General features: G+C 38.6%; 2 protein-coding genes across 2 annotated transcripts; both read left to right on the forward strand.

Annotated features, from left to right (window-relative positions):
• Positions 1-17,282, forward strand: LOC143878437 (anthranilate synthase alpha subunit 2, chloroplastic-like). Its single transcript, XM_077380730.1, has 10 exons — positions 1-511; positions 891-1,080; positions 9,508-9,659; positions 11,002-11,117; positions 11,229-11,475; positions 11,575-11,631; positions 14,247-14,399; positions 14,802-14,882; positions 15,437-15,523; positions 16,490-17,282. Exons 1-10 carry the CDS (start codon positions 167-169, stop codon positions 16,799-16,801), a joined length of 1,740 nt encoding a protein of 579 aa, XP_077236845.1. The 5' UTR covers positions 1-166; the 3' UTR covers positions 16,802-17,282.
• On the forward strand, positions 16,734-20,223 carry LOC143878766 (uncharacterized). Its single transcript, XM_077381007.1, has 4 exons — positions 16,734-16,846; positions 19,057-19,426; positions 19,764-19,882; positions 19,955-20,223. The coding sequence occupies exons 2-4, from the start codon at positions 19,119-19,121 to the stop codon at positions 20,221-20,223; spliced, it is 696 nt and encodes a 231-aa protein (XP_077237122.1). The 5' UTR covers positions 16,734-16,846; positions 19,057-19,118.
• The last annotated feature ends 1,510 nt before the right edge of the window (positions 20,224-21,733 follow it).

Below are 21,733 nucleotides of genomic sequence, written 5' to 3' on the forward strand. Positions count from 1 at the left end.
GCAGCAAAGTTTTGTTCATATTTTTATTATACATATCCATGGCTTACCATAGTTTCCAATTTTCCATGCACCAGGATTCAAAAAGAAGAGCCAAAGCAAGTTTCTACTAACAATAAAGCAAAGGGCAAATAACACAAGCAAAACTCACGCCATCGCTCTGAGGAAGATGAAAACCTTCGCCGTCTCAACACTTCTTTTTCCGTCAACTCCCCGACTCTCTCCTTCCTTTTCTCTTGACGCCGTTAACAAAAAGAACTCCATAAGATTCTCCACTTCCCGCTCCTTCTCATCCCTTTCAGAAAAATGCTCAGCTTTCTCGAAATTCTTCCCAGACTACATAAAATTCTTTGAAGCTTCGAAGAAAGGAAATCTCGTGCCCCTCTACCACTGCATATTTTCCGACCACTTGACGCCGGTGCTTGCTTACCACTGTCTGGTTAAGGAAGGCAATTGGGAAGTTCCAAGCTTTCTTTCTGAATCTGTCGAGCAAGGTTTCAAAGGAACTAATGTGGTAAGCCATAACTCTATTTGTTTTTTTTTTCTTCTGTTAAAGTATAAATGATTAAATAACATCAACTGTAACAGCTTAAGCTTTTGGAGTAATTAGTTGTTTTACATGGTACCAGAGCTATTGATTCATGGCAGGTCCTGGGTTCAAATCCCAATAACCATTGATATTAAAAATTCACATGTATGATCAACCTAAAAAAAAAGTGGACACACATGAGGGGAAGTGCTGAAATATAAATGATTAAATAACACTAACTCTAACCGCTTAAGCTTTTGGAGTAATTGGTTGTGTCACATTTTTTTTGTTTAATTACAGTACTTTTTTTTTTTGTTTCTCTTCAATTCTTTTCGTTCATTCTATTTTCACTTGTTTCTGTCAGGGACGTTATAGTGTGGTCGGAGCGCGACCAACGATGGAAATCCTGGCGAAGGAGAATATGGTCACGATAATGGACCATGCAGAAGGATCTGTGACGGAGGAGTTTGTGGAGGATCCAATGAGAATCCCTCAGAGAATCATGGAGCGTTGGAATCCTCAACTTATAGACAAGCTTCCGGATGCATTTTGCGGTAAGAAATCTTTATGTCTGTTGGTGTTTGTAAATCTGGTTATTGCCTGGCAATGTTTCAACTGAAACAAGACGAAGGGGTTTTGCCATATTTAATGAAATTGCTAGTAATTACTTCTTTCACGTGTCTGACTGGATCAAATGCTATGTATCATGCTTTTATAAAGGGAAATAATATATCCGCCCCTTTTGATCACCAGGAACACCCCCTGTCAGTGTATCAATGACAAAAGAGGGGCTGCTGTACTTATGTCAGAAGGATTCAATGCCCTTGATTGCCAGAAACACTGACAGGGGGTGTTCTTGATGATCAAAAGGGGCGGATATATAACTTCCCTTTATAAATATTAATGCCATAAAAGTGACATCTCGTTCCGATCCGCAATGCAATATTTTTAAAGAGTATTGCTGCACCACATGGCATAGGAGGGGTAGTTTTGACATTATAAGGGAAATGATATAGGAATCATAAAGCCAGAAAACATGGAAAATATTACTAACTATTTGTTTGGTTACACTCTCTGTTACCGTATTATTAGGGAAATGATATCAGAGCTCTAATGTTTTTATATTACCATATTATTAGGGGAATGATATCAGCGCTCTAATGTTTTTGTATTCACGCTCAAGTTTCTTGTCTTTTAGTATTTAAAGGGTTGTCACGCTCAAGTTTCTTGTCCTTTAGTATTTAAAGGGCTGTCAAAAGGTTATTACAGTTCCCAAAAAACTCTCATAAGCCCTTTAAATACTAAAAGACAAGAAACTTGAGTGTCAATATATAAAAGCAAGGGAGCGTTGATATCATTTCCCTATTATTATTAGGGAAGTGATATATCCACTCCCCTTGGTTACTTGGGACACCCAGCAGCAGTGTACATGGTGGTCAATGATACACTAATGGGTGTCCCAAGTAATCAAAACATGGGTGAATATATCACTTCCCTATTATTATTATTATTATTTAAATTTTGTTAATATGTAACTAATGCAAGGGAAAACCACCAACAACATGGGTTTGTTATTGACTACAAAACTGGAACGAGTCACTTGTTCTTCAAATGTTATTTCATCATCTTATTTGTAGCCTACTTCATATGCATCAAATCTTGTCCTTTTGGTTTGATCCTGGTATCATTAGAATTTGGAAGGGTTTTTTTTATTACAGATCTTATGAGCCTGAGATCACATGATTTGGATTTAATTTGAGCAAGTTATGTGTGATTTAAGTATACTGTAAATGTCTATTATGGGATTTTTTCTATTTGGGGAACCGACCAAATAGCCATTTCACGCGTTAGTAATCTTGGGTCTCATTTTTTTTCTTTCCTCTGTGTCTCTCATGCCATGTAGCATATAGGGATTGCTTCAGTTTGCAGTTTTCGTTCCATTCTCGGAGATAGAGAGGATCTGATGTCTCTAATGAGCTTTGATTTTGTTGGAAAATTTGTTGAGGGTACTGTTGATGATAGAAAACAGAAACTTGTTGCTTCAATGCGTGATATCACTTTCCTTAAGACAAGATTCGCCCCCACTAGTAGTGTGCAAAGGGGATCCGCGAATTGCCTCCAAGATACAATGAAGCCTAGTAGGGAAGCCCTACTAATGTTTGATGACGCGTAGCACTAGCGGAATCAAACCCGAAATGCCCTTCCAAAATTTCAAGCCTTAGAGAAATCTCTAGATTCTGTTTCTGCAGAAAAACAGTATCTAGAACAGTAAACAAAAGAAAAACAGTATGTAGAAATACTTGGGGATTTTTGTAGGAGTGTAGAAGAGAGTGTATAGTCAGTCAGAATTGCCAATTCGATTTCTATATGAAATGACTGAAGTTTGCACATTTTAATAGACCATCTGGTGTCTTTTCAGTGTGAAAAACACATCTACAGGGCACCTTTCCAGAATGTTTGAAATCTGACCGTTAGATCGCACCCATTGATATTGAATGGTCCTGATCGATTCTAGAGGTGACTGTTGGTTTGAGTAAAACCTCTCTCCAACCCAGTCATCGTTAGATCAACCATCTATGGTGTGGATCGCACCCCCTTGGCACATGACCGTTGGGGGAAGGGACACAACCCATTTGATCACACCCTTTGACCGTTGGAGTCATGGGCCCGTTGGGCCGACCGTTAAGCCCGAACCGAAACGGGCCCACCGTTAGGCCCGAACCGAAGCCCAACCCAACTGAACCATTCGGCTTGATGAGCCTGCGAACCATTTGACCCACCCACCCGACCGGTCCACCTTCATCTTGATCTAACGGTGCAGATCAAATCTGGAAAAATTAAAGGCTCCAATCGCTCCTCGCGACGTTGCGTACGTGCGAAGTGCAAAGTGCGCCTAAAAAAGCGCCAATAAAGCGCCACTATGCGCCCTATAGCCCATTGCCCACGCCGCGCGCGCGCGTGTGCGAACGGTGCGTTGCACCGTCCCGCGGGTCCAACCATGGGTTCAACCCAATGTGCAATCAACAAGAGTTAGAAAATGTAGTGTTTTATAAGCCCTTCTCTTTCTTTTCTCTCATCCGGTACGGGACTATCTTTTCAACTACACTTCTACATCCTTTTGTAAAAGCAAATATTTCCAAGAAAACATTTTCTTTTTCCCAAACGCTTTTGATAAAACATTTTTCAAAACACTAAAACATGTAATATACATGATTTTGAAAATGCAAAATCACTACAATCCCCCACCATTTTCAAAATCAAAGAAAATTTTCTCATCAGGCTTGGAAATCTTATGCATAGATGAAGGTATCTCTCGATTTGAACCTTCACTTAGTGAGGACATATCAAAGTTAACCAGAATTGCATAGTAGACGTATCTTTGAACTAGCTATTCTATTTGGTTAACCGGATACGTCTCACACACAAGATTTCACCTCTTTGGGCAATTTCTAAAACCGACACATGTACTGGCCTTGTGTCTATATCTTGGTTTCATGAGCGCTCTAGAGACTAGCCAGGTCTCATAGGAAGCGGCACCACTTCCACACTCACATAGGTAGGCTTATCAAGAGTGCCCCTGTAACTAAAACACTCCAACACTATGTTATAAGCCTATTAAGAGTTTAAATACTCAGCCTTCTCCTTTTAAACATTACAGGTACCAAGCACTTTACCTTGGGATGGCAAATAATACAGATTATAGTGCTTGCAATCACTCCATATGATGTACTTGGACTCATTGAACTCAAGACTTGATGTTTATTCAAGTGTTGAGTTGATGTTCCATCATTGGTGACTATTGGTTAATGGCTTTAACCCCATCCCTAATGATGTTTTACACACCAGATCTCTTGCAAGAGCTTTAGTGAATGGATCGGCCAAGTTTTGGCTCGATCTCACAAAATCAATAGTTACTACTCCATTAGTAAGTAACTCTCTTATAGCACTATGTCTAAGTCCTATATGTCTGGACTTACCATTATAAACATGATTATATGCCCTTGATAGTGTGGTCTGACTATCACAATGGACATAAATCGATGGCATTGGTTTAGACCATAACGGAATTTTCAATAACAAATTCCGAAGCCATTCCGCCTCTTTACAGCATGCTGCCAGAGCTATAAACTCTGCTTCCATAGTTGAAGTTGTTATGCATGTCTGTTTCTTAGAGGCCCAGGAGACTGCTCCCCCACCAAGGGTGAAAATCCACCCACTGGTTGATAAATGGTCTATACGCTCAGTTATCCAACTAGCATCAGAGTATCATTCTATTACAGATGGATACCCACTATAACATAAACCATAGTCTATAGTTTTCTTTAAATATTTTAAAACTCTATAGACTGCATTCCAATGAGAAAAACTAGGATTACTGGTAAACCTACTAAGTTTACCTACAACATATGCTATGTCTGGCCTAGTACAAGTCATAGCATACATAAGACTACCAATTACACTAGCATACCCTAGTTGAGAGATAGTCCTGCCAGTATTAAGATACAACTTTATATTTGGGTCAAAAGGTGTTGAAATGGGTGAACATTCAAAATGGTTAAACTTTTTGAGAACTTTCTCAATATAATGTGATTGTGTTAGAATAAGACCATTATCCTGTCTTATGATTCTAATACCCAAAATCACATCAGCTTCACCCATATCTTTCATATCAAAGTTTTGAGAAAGATATGATTTAGTACTTTGTATGCTTTCAATATCGGTACTAAAAATTAACATGTCACCAACATATAAACAAATAACAACACCTTTGCCACCCTTAAATTTACTGTATATACATTTATCTGACTCATGTATCTTATAACCATTTGACACTAAGACTTTATCAAATCTTTCATGCCATTGTTTAGGAGCTTGCTTAAGCCCATACAAAGATTTGATAAGCTTACATACTTTATGCTCTTGGCCTGGTAGAATAAATCCCTCAGGTTGTTCCATATACACTTCTTCATCAAGTTCATCATTTAAGAATGCGGTTTTAACATCCATCTGGTGAATGTGAAGTTTGTATATGAAAGCAAGGGCAATCAACACTCTAATGGTAGAAATCCTAGCAACAGGTGCATATGTATCAAAGTAATCAATACCGGGTTTTTGAGTAAACCCTTTGGCAACTAACCTTGCCTTAAACTTTTCTATGGTCCCATCTACTTTGATCTTCTTCTTGAAGATCTATTTACATCCTATCGGTTTAGACCCAGGTGGTAGATCAACCAAAATCCAAGTTTTATTACCCATGATAGAATCCATTTCGTCATTAATTGCTTCTTTCCAAAAAGCAGCATCTTGTGACTTTATGGCTTCTCCATAGGTTTGAGGGTCACTTTCTATGCTTAAGTTTAACAAGACAGAACCTTGGAGTTTTTCCCTTGTCCCTTCTACCAGGTAGGTTACAAAGTCAGGGCCAAAACTCCTATCCCTTCTATCTCTTGAACTTCTTCTTATTTTACTAGGTTGTACACTAGGTTCACCAACTTCTGTTTGTGATTCTAAAGGATGATCTATAGAAGTTGTAGGTTCAATTTCTTTAGGAATTGAAGTGAACCTATTTTCATAGAAAAATGTGTCTCTAGATTCAATTATGGTATTGACATCTATGAAATCATTAGGTTCTATAACTAAGAACTTATAGGCCTTACTGTGACTAGCATATCCCAAAAAGATACACTCAATACCCTTTTCACCTAATTTTCTTAACTTAGGTTTAGGGACTTTAACTATAGATCTACAACCCCAAACTTTAAGGTAACTTAAGTTTGGTTTCATTTTCTTCCACAATTCATAAGGGGTTATATTAGATTTCTTACTTGGTACCCTATTCAAAATGTGACAAGCTGTAAGTAAGGCTTCACCCCAAAAACTTTTATTTAAACCAGAATTAACAAGCATAGCATTAATCATTTCAGTAAGTGTCATATTCTTCCTTTCTGCTACACCATTTTGTTGTGGTGTATAAGGGGCAGAAGTTTCATGGACTATGCCTACTGATTCACAGAAATGAGGAAAGTGATATTCACCACCTCTATCTGATCTGAGACATTTAATGCTTGTTATACATTGGTTTTCTACTTCAGTTTTATAAATCTTAAATTTTTCTAAAACCTCATCTTTATGACTAAGTAGATAAACATAACAGTACTTAGAATAATCATCAATAAATGTAACAAAGTACTTTTTACCTCCCTTTGTGGGAACACTATATATGTCACATACATCACTATGAATTAAATCTAACAAGTGAGAAGTTCTATCTGCTTTAGGAAATGACTTAGTGATTATCTTGGTTTGCATGCATGTTTTACATCTATCTACTAAGTCATTTTCATATTTAGGAATTAAGGTTAACTTAACCATATCATTCATTTTCCTAGTATTTACATGTCCTAAACGATTATGCCATAAAGATAAAGAAGAATCCAAAACATAAGCAAAGACATTCACTTTATTGATATTAAGTTTGAACATCCCTTCATACATATATCCCTTCCCAATAAAAGTACCCCCCTTAGAAAGAATGAACTTGTCAGATTCAAATACAAGTTTGAAGCCATTCTTGTTGAGAATGCTTCCAGACACTAAGTTCTTTCTAACTTCTGGTACATGGTAGACACCGGTTAGAGTGAGTCGCTTGCCGGTTGTGAACTCAAGTTCCACCTTGCCCTTCCCTTTGACTTCTGCTGTCGACGAATTTCCCATGTATAACACGCTTCCATCTTCAACTGTTTCATAAGTTGAAAACAGGTTCCTGTCTTTACAGACATGCATTGTCGCACCAGAGTCAATCCACCAATCATTGCCATCTTCAAGCATATTTGCCTCTGAAATCATGGCGACAAACTTTTCTTTGTCTGTTGGTGCACCCGACTTCTTATCCTTAAGAAGTCGGCACCCACTCTTGTAATGGCCTGGTTTGCCACAGTTGAAACAAGCCCATTGCCCACGCCGCGCGCGTGTGCGAACGGTGCGTTGCACCGTCCCGCGGGTCCAACCATGGGTTCAACCCAATGTGCAATCAACAAGAGTTAGAAAAGGTAGTGCTTTATAAGCCCTTCTCTTTCTTTTCTCTCATCCGGTACGGGACTATCTTTTCAACTACACTTCTACATCCTTTTGTAAAAGCAAATATTTCTAAGAAAATATTTTCTTTTTCCCAAACGCTTTTGATAAAACATTTTCCAAAACACTAAAACATGTAATATACATGATTTTGAAAATGCAAAATCACTAACAGATTTGAGCAACGGAAGCAGGGATTTGCCTGAAATCATGTCTACGGCGAGCTTTGAGTCAGACTCAATCCAAATGTTTGTAGCATCCAGTTTCTGTGCCAAACAAAAAAAAACACCATAGTGGATGGCGAGGATTTCAAGTTCAAAGATTTCCTCCTCCTCCTCAACATTGATCGAGAACATCTCCCTCATCATGCCATTGTGATCCCCGCAATACCATCTCCATTAGAGTCCAGAGATGCGTCCGTGTTGATCTTGGTTTGATCCAACAACAGAATTGTTGAGAGCTTTCTTTCCAACGGAAGAGGTATCCAAAGTTGGAGGCAATTTTGCAATTCCTGGCATTTTCATCATCATCTAGATTTAGGCCATTTATCTTGGATTTGATATCAGTCAGGATACAAGATAGGACATATTTTTTGTGGGATTCTGAATTTTCAAATATGCACGCGGCATTTCCTTCCCTTCCATAGGTGGTAGATTGATGGCTTCACCTCTACCATAAAAGGAATTCCTAATCCAGATTTCTTCTTCCTTAACAACACTCCTCTTCTTATACTATGATTAAGATGAAATGTGTGGGGTTTTAATTGGAGCCGAATGCAATAAACAGACGAGCCAGGGAAAAGGGTTGGTTTGGTGCGGACTGCGGGCATTCGGGGTTCGGAGACGCTGGTTGTGCCGAAGAAGGCCCGTGTCAGTATTGAGGCGATGATTATGCGCAAGGGGTGATCCCCTGTTTGAACAGGCCGCGTGGCAGCGGTGGGGTAAGGCGGGAGAGACCTCCGGCAACCGTTTACCAGGGAACAAAATCTCCCGATTTTGTGATCAGTGCAAGGTCGATCGACATGCTCTGATAAGTGCAGTCTTGAGAAAATAAGATCTATTCTCTAATCTTAGATGATTACAATTCACTATTACCAGTGCTTATACAGCACTTAGGAAATAAGCATAGGGATGTAAGGATAATCTTAGGAAAAAGATAATCCTAGTCTAACCTGACTACGTAATGTAGTAAACATGCCTACTCTAATACATTGATGATCCAACTGATAGAACACTATTCTATCAAAACGGAAAATAGAGAAAAAGTTGATAGAGAAAGAGGAAAATGGTGAGTTAATTCGAGGAAACATTATATAGAATTAACTTGATAATGGAAAATAGAGGAGTAGATGATAGAGAAAGAGGACAATGATGGGTTAATTCAAGGATACTTAGGCCTCCAATGTGCTGAAGCACTCTATGTGATTTTTTCCTTGCTGAATAGCCACTTTTCGTATCTCACTAGATCGGACCATTAGTGTTAGAACCACTTTTCCTTATTTAAATTGCTTTTCCTTATTTATGTTATTTCCACGTTCTAGTTATGTTATTTCCACGTTCTAGTAGGTTTCCTTAATTTCCTTTACCTATTTGGCTGATTTATATTTCCTATTTTATATTCCTCAATTTCTATATAATGTAGATGCTATATGGTTATTCAGCAAGGAAAAATTCACATAGAGAGTGCTTCATCACATTGGAGGCCTGAGTTTCCTTGAATTAACCCACTAGATCGGACCATTAGTATTGAATTAACCCACTAGATCTAACAACAATATGTATTGATGATAAAAGCTATTTCAATTTCTTTTCGTTAATCTGTTTTCAGCCAGATCCAAATGAATGTAGAGTTTCTTGGAAAATCTCAAGCAATGCGTGCTGATTTAATTTGTTCTTTTATATGAACAGGTGGATGGGTGGGCTTTTTTTCATACGATACTGTGCGATATGCGGAGAAGAAAAAGCTTCCATTCTCAAGTGCAGCTGAGGATGATCGAAACCTTCCCGACATTCATTTAGGACTCTATGATGATGTCATAGTGCTTGATCATGTGGAGAAGGTAGTCCAATTTTGATTCATTGACCATCTTTGAGCTCTTAGTCATGAACTTAAATTTAATTGTTTGACATGTTTGCCATGCAACACCTGTAGCTGTAATCGTGGATTCTAGTTAAAATTTCTTCTAGCAGCATCACTTGCCCATAAAATGCAACACCTGTAACTTTTATTATGTTTGCTTTTTCATAAAAATGATTCTTGAAATATTTTTACTGACTAGACTGTTCATGCCTTCTGTATTGTGTAACTTACATGCACATACTGACAATTGTGCATTATGCACAGACACAAGGACCTTGGACCACAGTTTTATACATTGCTGGGTTGCAAGGGAGATATGGAGTCTAAGGAGATTTGGAATGTCCTTGGTATTCCCACTACCCCTATCAGACCTTCTAGGGTCTTGGATCTCTATCCCGTGGCTGGAGAAAGAAAGATTCTTTGGCAAGTGGTTCTCCTGGCTACGATATGGGTCATATGGAGGAAAGAAACGCTAGGGTATTCAGGGGATTGGCCAAGACTGCACTTTTCTTGTACACAAATGTGATAGCGCTAACCGTATATTGGGTTAAGACAGTATCCAATTTCACTTTTTTTTTTCTTGGTATGACCTGTGGAGAGGATGGAGTGAGGTACGCACCAACAAAGATTAATCGCATGCCCCCACTTCTAGTTGGGAATCCCCTGGCCAGACCATCTTGAAGCTCAATTTTGACGGATCTAGTATCGGTAGGCATGGGCCAGCTAGGGTGGGCTGAGTACTGCGGAACAAGAGGGGTGTCACCAATTGGATTTCTCATGTCCAATTGGAATATTGGATTCAAATGAAGCAGAGGTTTGAGCTCTACTACAAGGGATAAGAATGGTATAGAGGACGAATCTTAGATGATTGATAATGGAGGGGGACTCCTTCAATGTAATCAAGTGGGCGAGCGGGAGCCAGAGATTTACACATTTCTTTGATGAGATCTTTGATTGAATGGGGGACGCTCTAGTGTTGTATCAGCATGTTCGGAGATCGGCTAACGCTGATGCCGATTGCTTAGGGAAGGGTGTAGAAAGGAATAGTTTAGCAGTTTTTGACTTCCTACCCCCTTGATATCTGCCCCGTTGCTTCCTTTTGATTTTCGTCTTCTCATTGCTTCCTCTCTTTGTGCATGTTTCATTTTGTATTTGACCATCTCGGTCGATGTTCTCTATTAATAATATGATTAGCCATTCAAGAGAGAAAATAAACATACGCATACTTATGATTTCATATGTTTTGTAGTTGTTTTCCTTTTCAATGCTCAAATAGGTTTTTGATTGATGTAATGGGCTTGTTTTATATCTTCTGCCCTCAGAAAGCTTATGTTATTCACTGGGTGCGGCTAGATCGTTACTCTTCAGTTGATCAGGCTTATGAAGATGGAAAGAACCAGCTGGACATTTTAGTTTCTAGGATTCAAAATATTGACCCGTGAGTAATATCTTTATTTTTGTTCTCTTCTTTTGTCTAATTACCATTCTTCTCACTGGTTCCCTGTTGAGTGCTATACTTAACTATTTTAAGTACATTCTTATTTGTTAGCCCAAGGCTAGCCGCAGGTTGTGTGAATTCATCTACCCCTCATTTTGGTTCTTCCTTAAAGATGTCAACCATGACAAGTGATGGATACAAAAAGGCTGTTATGCAGGCAAAAGAACATATTCTAGCAGGGGACATTTTCCAGATTGTGCTAAGTCAACGTTTTGAGCACCAAACATTTGCAGATCCCTTCGAAGTGTATAGAGCTCTAAGAGTAGTGAATCCAAGTCCATATATGACTTACTTACAGGTATGCCCATACTCAGCATTTTTTTTTCCATAAATTTGACCTCTTTTTGCTTCTTTTTTTTCTTTTCTGAATTTGATGTTGTTATTCTTTCTATATCAGGCTAGAGGGTGTATTTTGGTCGCTTCAAGCCCTGAAATCCTTACTCGCATACAGAAGGTAAACCAATTTTATTACTTATGAATTATGATGGCTAGCTGATGTCTTTTCTTTTAGATGCTATGGATTTCTACTGACGTTGCATGTATATTCTCTTAAGATTTTTGGTGTTTAAATGCTCTGGATGTCTACTGATGTTAAATCTCCACCATTCCTTTTTCTATGTTTTCAATCAAAGGCTTAAAATATGTCCATTCAAGTAAATGAAATGTCATCAAATGATTATGGCTACTAATATTAGATGTATGGTGCATACCTAGGATTCAAAGGTTCTTCTGGAGAAATTCAGGAGCATAAAAGTGTCTAGACCTTAATTAAAACAAGCGCATTCATTCCACGAACAGAATTAAGCATCCAAAATAATCAACCGTCAACTAGGGTTTGCAAAGATAAAACATTTTGAGTAATTCATTAAGATGTTAATTCAGCCAAGAATAGTTTGCAAACACAGTTCATGCCATGAGATTGGATTCATAAATAAAATGAAACAATAATGTACTAGTCTATCCTCAATGTGAAATGATATAAAATAACAAAGCCAAGTCCCAAAATCTAATTTACCTTGCGGTTAGAAAATCTGTCACCAAATCCATTAATTTACCTTGTGGATAGAAAATTTGTACCAAATCCATTAATTTACCGTGTGGTTCATTGACCTTCTAGCATAGCAACTGCCCTTGAAGCATCTAAGGAAAGGCAGGAAAGTCGTGATGATCCCATTGCAACCGAATGGCTGTATTTACTACCCACTAGTATATGACATTTCTTAGTGAAAAAAAAAAACCTGCTATGTGCTTCAAGGGGTTATTTGATGTAGTTGTGGGGTGTCTGTGAGGATAACATTCTTAGTAGACAAGCATCCTTGTGTTTGCCATGAGCTTTTCTAGTGCTAATATGTACCTCTGCAAAATATCACACTGAACTACGACTTTTTGTTCTTTCAAATGCATGTACACGTATTGGGATGACTTCCTTCAAGTTCAGGTTATAGAAATTGATTTTTTTTTCAAAGATAACATTTTATTAATAACTGAAAACGAGATACAACAGTAAGTAACATTGGGAAAAGGTATCTGAACAAGAAGATACAGCAATCACAAACCACCTAAGATCTTCATTACCGCCCCATCTAACTCTGGACTGAACTCAACATTATCTGTTTCATTATTTGCTAATTTGTCGGCCTTGTCCTTTGCCGATCGATCTCAACATGTGCTGAAATTTTGGGTTAATAATCCACACTAGATGTCTAATATCAGCTATAATCCATGTGTGTTCCCATGGGTCATTTGCTTTATTTGAAGCCCAAACCAAGACATTTGATGAGTCACCCACAATGATTAGGGGGCCTCATCCCTCTTCATACACCATTTTAGGCCCCAAATTAAAGCTCTAGCCTCAGCTTCATTTGCATTGCACGTGCCTCCAGGCCCTGAGAACGTCATTAATCATCGTCCACTTTAATCCCGTAAGATCCACCAACTCCTACTTGTCCCGGGTTTCCTTCAGAACTACCATCAAAATTTCAGCCAACCAGCAGATGGCGGATTCCATCTTGGTGCAGCTATTCTTTCCTCTCTTCTTTCGATAACTATAATTTTCCATTTCTTTAAAGTTATCTCCCGTAGTGTAACTTGCGGCCAACTTATCTCTTGCCCAAATGATAAGATCCAATTTGATTTCTGAGGATATTCTTCCCCAACTTCTTTGTTCCTCCTTGAAAATTCTCTCTCTCTCTCTCTCTCTCTCTCTCTCTCTCTCTCTCTCTCTCTCTCTCTCTCTCTCTCTCTCTCTCTCTCTCAAGGTCTGCCTATCCAGTTCATCAAAATCTCTCTTATAGAGTTTTGAAACACTGGTGAGAATACAAGCACTTGATAGTAGTCAGCCACAGCCTGTAGTATAAAGTAAATTGAATCATTAAATGATCCAACATTTCCTTCTCTTTGCAGAAAATACACGTCCTGAGTTCTACATATTGATGATTGATTTTCGGTTTTTCTATTCAACCTTTTTGTGGCTATTTTACTATGTCAGATGCTCTGATTGTTTACGTTTCCTCCTTGCAGAAAATAAACCTCCTGAATTCTAGATATTGATGATTGATTTCCTGTTTTACAAATCCACCTTTTGTGGCTCTTTTACTCTGCAAGATGCTCTGATTTTTTTTTAATGATATCCAGCATGGTTTTCTCTGCACTTCACACATTACCTTTTAGGGAAGCACCCAAAGGGCTGTGTGTTCATAATGGCCTATATGTTCATAGTTTCTTCCAGTTTTTGTAGACTTTTGGATGACCATTTCTTTCATCTTGTAACAGATTATGCAAATTTGTGGCTGTAATTATTATTTGTTTCAAAGTAACTCTTGTCTTACTGGAATTTATGTTCGGTTTAACTAGAAGTAAAATGATTAAAAACACAGACTTCTGAATTCTGATTACCAGCCACAATTCACTTTTGAGTGTTTACTCATGATTTTTTTTCTTTTTTTTTTCTTATGTTACAATCACTTTTATCACATAGCATTTTTATGTTTCATATGCTGAGCACTTTCTTATTATTTACATGCAGCAATGTATACAAATTTATTTTTTTTATTTTTTTTGTATTGACAGCGGAAAATTGTTAGCCAACCACTTGCTGGGACTATTAGAAGAGGTAAGACCCAAAAGGAGGATGAGATGTTAGAAAAAAAGCTTCTGAATGATCAAAAGCAATGTGCTGAGCACAGAATGCTAGTCGATTTGGGGAGGAATGATGTTGGAAAGGTTCTTCTTCCTTCCTTTAGTTTACCAGCAATTATTCTGCTGGTTGGAAGTTCCAAATAGCTGTGTCATTCTTTCCAAGTTGGTTTTGCTATTCAATTTGATTTAGATAGCTAACAAAAGTTTTCATCCGTTCAAAAGTGATGCTAGTTTTGTAACTCATTCTCTCTTCCACCTGTTCAGAAGTAAAGTTGGCTAGAACATTTACTTAACCTATAGGTTCTATTTCATTTATTATTCTTATTAATGGCAAACTCATTCAACTTTCCAGTTGTCTATTTGGAAAAGTCTACCCGGTGGCTAAGTAAAGTCCATTCTATCATATATTTGTTTGTTTTTTTTCCTATGAAAAATAAACATGGATTGGGCCTACACATATAGTACTTAGACAGACTGTTGGTGCAGGTCTCGAAGCCTGGTTCTGTAAAGGTAGAGAAGCTTATGAACATCGAACGATACTCCCATGTGATGCACATCAGCTCTACGGTGAGGCTTTATCCTTGTTTTTTAAAAGTGTGGGAAAACTCATACCTAGCACCAAAGTTCTATACATCAGTTCTGCGTATTCCATTAGAAATCCTGATGCATATTGTCAATATGAATGGATAAAATTTATTAATCTGTTGGTTGATATCTGCATGTACCAGGATTTTATCGTCCCTGATTATTGAGTTTTCCTTGGATCTTTTTAGCTCGACTCTACTCGCTGTTCTTTCTAGATTTTAACCTGAAAGGCAGTTTACTACATTTAGATAAGGAGAACTTGAGCCTTGGTGTTGCATCACAGCCTATTTTCTATTTTAATTAAGCTTGTTAAAGAAAATCTTGTACCCTGATGAAATTGCTTCATTTTATTTAAGCTAATGCGTTCAGTTTGATTCTGGAAAATTTCTTTCACACCTTTTTTACCATGGCATGTGAGCTATAGAGTATGCAACCGGCAAGCTCCAACCCATACTAAATACCATATGCCCTCAATGTTGTTTACACTGGATGAGATTTTCTTTCTTCATGTACACTATTCTATTTCTATTGTGCAGGTTACGGGAGAGTTACTTGATCATCTCTCTTGCTGGGATGCTCTACGTGCTGCTTTGCCTGTTGGAACAGTGAGCGGAGCACCAAAGGTTCAATCATTTGCCCCTATTTCACATCATACAATTCATGGTTCTTGTCCGTTTCCCTTTTGGTTAGGCCGGTACCTGAATACAAAATTTGGACTCCGATTACGTGAATAGTTGCTCGCGTGCGTGCATGCGGGTGGCACTACCGTTCCCATTTTACACTTTCTAACCAGGTGTTAGAAGTTATGAAAATTCCTTGAAAGCTATCACCAGCATATCAAAGACATTAATATTGTGCGGAGTGCTGTTCCTAAACCAATTAAGGGAGTGCACGCGCGCGCGCACACACAAGCACCGAGCACATGAGTATATTCAATTTATGTGACCTGAAATCTTCACTTCCTATTAAAGCAATTGATGGGACCTATGCTGCCACTACAAACCCTGAATCATGTCAGATTGGTCCAATCCCTCCCAGTTGGATGGGCGGAGACTGTTACTGTACTCTACTCTTCCCATCTTTCTATACCTATGGGCTATATCTTTTGTATTGGCATTCATATCTTGTAATTCCATGGATGCCTGTATCAAAATTTACATAGGTTCTCTGTTTGGTACTGAGTACTGACTCATGATATTCATGAAAATTCAAGTTTTCTGAAAGCAACCTGATATTTAAGCCCCCTTTGGTACTGTACACCTCTATTTAGAATCTTTCGTTGATATGTATAGCACATATGAATCATAGTAACCCCCATGGAAAATTCTCATTAGGGAGTGGACGTGCTAGCAAAACAAGGTGTAACTGTCAAATTTCAACTAGAAAGTGCATATGCTATAGTAATTCAGATCTGTGTTTCTTTTTTTTGTTTATCCCACTGTACCTGTATCCAGGCATATTTAGCCAATATACTTGTTCTGCACCATTTTTTGTTTCACCTATTTTTGGCACAGCTCGGAGCTTGGATACTTTGCCTCACTGAATAATTATTTTCCTTGGTTTCCTTCCCAATCCCCGGTGCAAAGCAGGTGAAAGCCATGGAGTTGATTGATCAGTTGGAAGTAACAAGACGAGGACCATACAGTGGTGGAGTCGGGAGTATCTCATTTTCTGGTCACATGGATATTGGGCTTGCCATTCGGACCATTGTTTTCCCAACCACTATGATGTATTCATACAAGGATATTAACAGACCTACGGAGTGGGTGGCCCACCTTCAGACTGGAGCAGGAATTGTGGCTGACAGTGATCCTGATGATGAGCAGAGAGAATGTGAAAACAAGGCAGCTGGTCTCATCCGTGCCATTGATCTCGCAGAAGCTGCGTTCGTCCATAGATGATCACTCATCTTTCTGATTGCACTGGCCAGTAAAATTTTCCCAATGGTAATGTTTCTGGCCGAGTTAACACTGTCCTTCATCAGTTACCCTCAAATAAACATATTTATGTTTAGAATTTTTCTTCTTAGGCTCTGTTTCTTTCGGGCTCCGTTTCTTTCGACATAAAAATCGGCGTAAAATTTGTTTTATGTTCCTTTTACTACACAAAACAAATTTTACATCCAGTTTTACGTCAAAAGAAACGGAGCCTCAATGTAAAAATTGGACGTAAAATTTGTTTTATGTTCATTTTTACAACATGAAACAAATTTTACGTCCATTTTTATGTCGAAAGAATCGGAGCCTCCGAAACATCTTTGCTCTATTTGTTTAGCTGGCAAACATTGCAAGCTGTCACTTTCTTTAGCTCCTATTTTTTCTTGCACCTTTGAAATTATTACATACAGCCTATGGGAGTCCGTCCTCCATTTTAAGTGCTCGTGCTTATAAATATTTTTTGCTTCTAGTGGATGATTTTTTTCAAGTTTCTCTTGATTAACAAGAGTGATGTCAGTTGTTGCTTTATAATTTTTAAAAGGTGTTAAAACTACTCCATCTATGAAGATTTAGTTGTTACAATTTGATGGTGGTGGGGAATATATTGGGCATATGTTTTTAATATCCTTTCAGAGTGTTATCTGTCACATACCCTCACACCCCTACACATAATGGGATGGTCGAGCGAAGACATAGACATGTTGTCTAAATGAGACTATCCTTATTTAATCAAGCTAGGTTGCGTAGATTCTTTTGGTTGGACGTATTTCAAACCAGCACCCATTTGACTCTTGACTCCAACCCTTAAGGTCGATCTCCTTTTGAAGTCCATTTTTTGCAAGCCCAGGTTTTTGATAGCTTGTAAACCTTTGTGGGTGCTATGTACTGCTAGTTCCATACAATAAGTTCAAAGTGGATACATGAACAAAGTAACGTATCTTTCATAGATATGGGATACATATGGATACAGATGCCCGGATCCCAGGTCACCTCTCGATATGTTTTTATTTGATGAACATTCCTACTTTTATTTAATTTCAAAGGAGACTAGTCATTTGTTTCAAAAGGTCTATTCCAAAGGAGACATGTAGCCCAAAAATCTATCATTTTGGCTGTGTCTTTACTAAGGCCCTGTCTGTTTTGGAATCCAAAAGAAAAAGGGTCTTAGCTTTTTTGCCGTTAAATTTTGAAGTATTTCATGTTTATATTTTCTACTTATTTTTCTGTTTACGGATCTAAGAACGATCATGATCAGTCTCATGTGTATAATAGAAACTAGGAAACATGGTGATGCACTTAGGATTAGGATGTTTTCGTGATCATTATAAAAGCTTATTACCAGAAAATGAGTAACTCATTGAGTCGTGCATGACTCTTGTGACTCAGTCAGCTTTGTGAATCATTTACATGGACCTAATTATTACATCTATAATATCAACTTGGATAAAGCATGGATATTCAACTATAGATTTTTGGAGCACATGTTGATTTTAACATAGAAACGGCCTAGATCTGGCATTCATCTAGCTGTAAAAATTTGGGCTAGCTATGAAAGAACAACTCGGTAGATGTTTCCCATGGCCATGCATGGAAAAGTTAGAAACTTAATTAAGTGATGATATCAAAGACCTTTTTGTCTTCTTTCTTGGGAGTGAGGGCTACAAAACCCAAAATTTACATCTAATGAAAGATTCTACTAAATTAACCTCACTTGCTAGAAATCTACCAAAAAACAGACGTGAACCGAAAAATCGTTCACTTCGACTCGGCTTGCTCAACATGAAAATCATGACTCAGAGAAAGCATGTCATTTTAAGTAATAAAAGTCGACGAAAAAAGATAAGAACGCATATGGTAAATTTACCTCTCTTTTATCTCATAGGATTTCCCATCAAGAAACATTTTCTATGCTCTTTGTTGGATTCCTTTGGAGAAATTAGCATATAAACAGACCACATCAACCCCCTCTAATATTTCAATCCTTCCCCGACCAAAACAGTCCAAAATACCTCCTTTTCCTAGCATTCTCAATCATGGCCTCACTCACTTCTTCCTTCATTTCTCTCAATATCTCTCATCTTAAACAACTTCATACTTCTTTCTCAAGACCTTTCAAAGGTACCCAAGCTGCATCTCTAACTTTTTATTTATTCAACATACTTCATTTACATATGTATGTATATAATCTTTCCTTACGAATGAAAAGACAGAATTTTCAGGTAAGAAAATTATAAAGAGATATAAACCGAGAGCAACCAGCTTAAGCTTAAGCCCAGTTCGGATGAGGAAGAATGTAAACCCGGTTCGGAAGCAGAAGAATGCGGCTGCATTTTTCGACGTGGATGGAACAATCACAAGTACTAACGTAGTTGCAGCATATTTCTTTAGCCGCGTGAGAGAAATTCCGGTTGCCATTCGGCTTCTTTGGGTTTCATGGTTCTCATTGTCGTGTGTCTTCTACCTGATCATTGACAGAATAGATAGAACGACGTTTAATCGCCTCTTTTACTCTTCTTCTTTCAAGGACCGATCTACTATAGACAAGAAGGACATTGCCAGCATAATTTATGAAGATTATTATCGGGCAAGGTACGAATTTCTCAATGTAAAATGGGTTGCAAACAAATTTTGTGCTCATTTTTAAGTGTAGAAATGGGTGTAAATTTGTTTTACGTCTATTTTAAGTCGAAAGAAGCGGAGCCTAAGCTCAAACTCGGCTAGGAAAATGGCCGAGTCAACTTGGCCTGCTTCTTATTTAGACAAACAAAACATGTGTGCTGTTCATATCAATCCAAGGTGGGGCCCACATGTACAAACATGCTCAATCAACTGATCTGAACCGTCCACTTGGTGGGCCCAGATCAAAAGACGTCTCTATTGTTCTTTAAAGTGAGTCATAAAAGGGTCTGTTTATATATTGACTCAGGACATTTGGTGGGGCACTTAAGCTGATTGAAGTCCTAAAGAAAGAAGGTTTCCACATAGTGCTTGTAACGGGGTCTCTCGACTTCCTCATTGCACCATTGGCACGTGATCTCGGAGCAGGTAATCACGTGAGACTCGACCCCCACCCGACACGTGTAAGTTTGCTGATCGTTGATTGGATTGCCTTGGTAGATTTCGTATATGCGAGCGAGCTTGTTGAAGCAGGAGGTAAGTTCACAGGGGAAGTGAAAGGGGCTGGTTCAAGCAAATCCAAGAAGGCCCAATGTGTGCTAAATTACGCCCGGGCGCACGAGGTGTGCCTTTCGAGTAGCTTAGCCTTTGGAGACTCCATAGCCGATCTATCCATGCTAGAGACCGTACGTTTTCTTTTATATCTGAAAACATTTTTGCCTAGAGAATTGATATTTCCACCTCTTTTTTCTCATTTGCCTGCTCTTTAATTGCATTGCCACCCTTTTGGCTTTTCTTGAGAAGGAAGTGATTTCAAACAAAAAGATATTATAATTCCCAAAAAGCTCTTAGAAGCCGATTAAAAAAAGAAACTACAAGTGAGTTTGGCCGTTATCAAAACATGGTATTGTGAATATCAATACCAAACAGGAATTGTTCAACAATCACTATACAAGGATTATCATCCGGATGATGCAATTTTTAGGCCATGGCACCTCCATGGTGGCGCTGACTAGATGGAACCGTCCGATGTTGACTTCATGTAGGTATACCTAATAAGTGGTGTCCCACAAATTTCTTGTATAGGTGCCTCTCATAATATGTCATTCCTTTCTCATTTTACAAACTAGGAGAACAGAGGAATTGTGAAGATATGTCCCACACATAGTCCGGTGCCCGATTGCGAGCACGTATACTAGCGGGTCATCCACCCTTGATATTTGATCCAACAGCAGCCCACATTTTCAACTTTTTAATAGGCTGCCGTTGGATCAAATATCAAGGGCAGATGCCCCGCCACCATATAATTTCTCTTCACAAATATGTATAAGGATTGCTAAACCGTGCTTGCAAAACCCCAGCTGCAAATGGCACCCATGGATCCACGTCATCCAACCACGTTTATTGGGTGATGTGGATCCTATGGGGCGCCTTGGCAGCTGGGTTTTTGCAAGCGTCATTCAGTTTAGCGATCTCTTTCTCTTTTTGTGTGTGTGTGCCGCGCGAGAGCATCTAGCCGATCTTGCAAACCTCATTTTGCAGCATCTTTTTGTCAAGAGAGAAGAACCACCTCCTAGCCTGCTTTAAGTTATTCATTTAATGCATTATATGAAAAAAGAGAGGACCGTGAAATATAATTTTGCTAAGTTGACTAGTCTCTCTCTCTCACACACACACACACACACACACATATATATATATATATATATATATATATATATATAGGGGAAAGTGATTGTGAGCGGCCCCTCATATAAGCTTATATGAGGTGACCGCTAAAACCATGATGGGCCCTCATTTTTGGGGTGATCCGAACCGGTCATTTGATAGGCCCTGACTTAGATAGGGGGTGCCCAAAAAATCAGCTACATAGGATCATCCCAACCCTTCAAACTGTGGAGCTGAAAGAGGGGAAAATGGGCGGGTACAAATTTGCCCACTTATCCGTCCATTTTCCCCCTCTTTCACCTCCAGAGTACGAAGGGTTGGGATGATTCTATGGAGCTGATTTTTTGGGCACCCCTTATCTACGTCAGGGCCTACCAAATGACCGGCTCGGATCACCCCAAAAATGTGGGCCCGCCATGTTTTTAGCGGTCACCTCATATAAGCTTATATATATATATATATATATATATATATATATATATATATATATATAGAGAGAGAGAGAGAGAGAGAGTTAAGTGAAGCTACACATACGTGTAGCTAACTTAGCTACACCGACGGCTTAAAATACAGTGGGCCCACATTATTTGGGTGATCCAAACCATTCATTTG

Source organism: Tasmannia lanceolata, unplaced genomic scaffold (genome assembly GCF_043159265.1).
Source record: "Tasmannia lanceolata isolate RefF3 unplaced genomic scaffold, GAP_Taslan_0.1 ptg000006l, whole genome shotgun sequence".
In the NCBI taxonomy this organism is placed as follows: Eukaryota; Viridiplantae; Streptophyta; class Magnoliopsida; order Canellales; family Winteraceae; genus Tasmannia; species Tasmannia lanceolata.

What these genes read in the sequence shown, in the direction of transcription:
- LOC143878437 (XM_077380730.1), top strand. Translation starts at nt 167, where the DNA reads ATGAAAACCTTCGCCGTCTCAACACTTCTTTTTCCGTCAACTCCCCGA. An exon ending in TGCTTGATCATGTGGAGAAG is followed by an intron (nt 9,660 to 11,001) that starts GTAGTCCAATTT and finishes TTCTGCCCTCAG; the next exon opens with AAAGCTTATGTTATTCACTG. An exon ending in AGGATTCAAAATATTGACCC is followed by an intron (nt 11,118 to 11,228) that starts GTGAGTAATATC and finishes CTTATTTGTTAG; the next exon opens with CCCAAGGCTAGCCGCAGGTT.
- LOC143878766 (XM_077381007.1), top strand. Translation starts at nt 19,119, where the DNA reads ATGAGGAAGAATGTAAACCCGGTTCGGAAGCAGAAGAATGCGGCTGCA. An exon ending in GAAGATTATTATCGGGCAAG is followed by an intron (nt 19,427 to 19,763) that starts GTACGAATTTCT and finishes ATATTGACTCAG; the next exon opens with GACATTTGGTGGGGCACTTA. An exon ending in GGCACGTGATCTCGGAGCAG is followed by an intron (nt 19,883 to 19,954) that starts GTAATCACGTGA and finishes TTGCCTTGGTAG; the next exon opens with ATTTCGTATATGCGAGCGAG.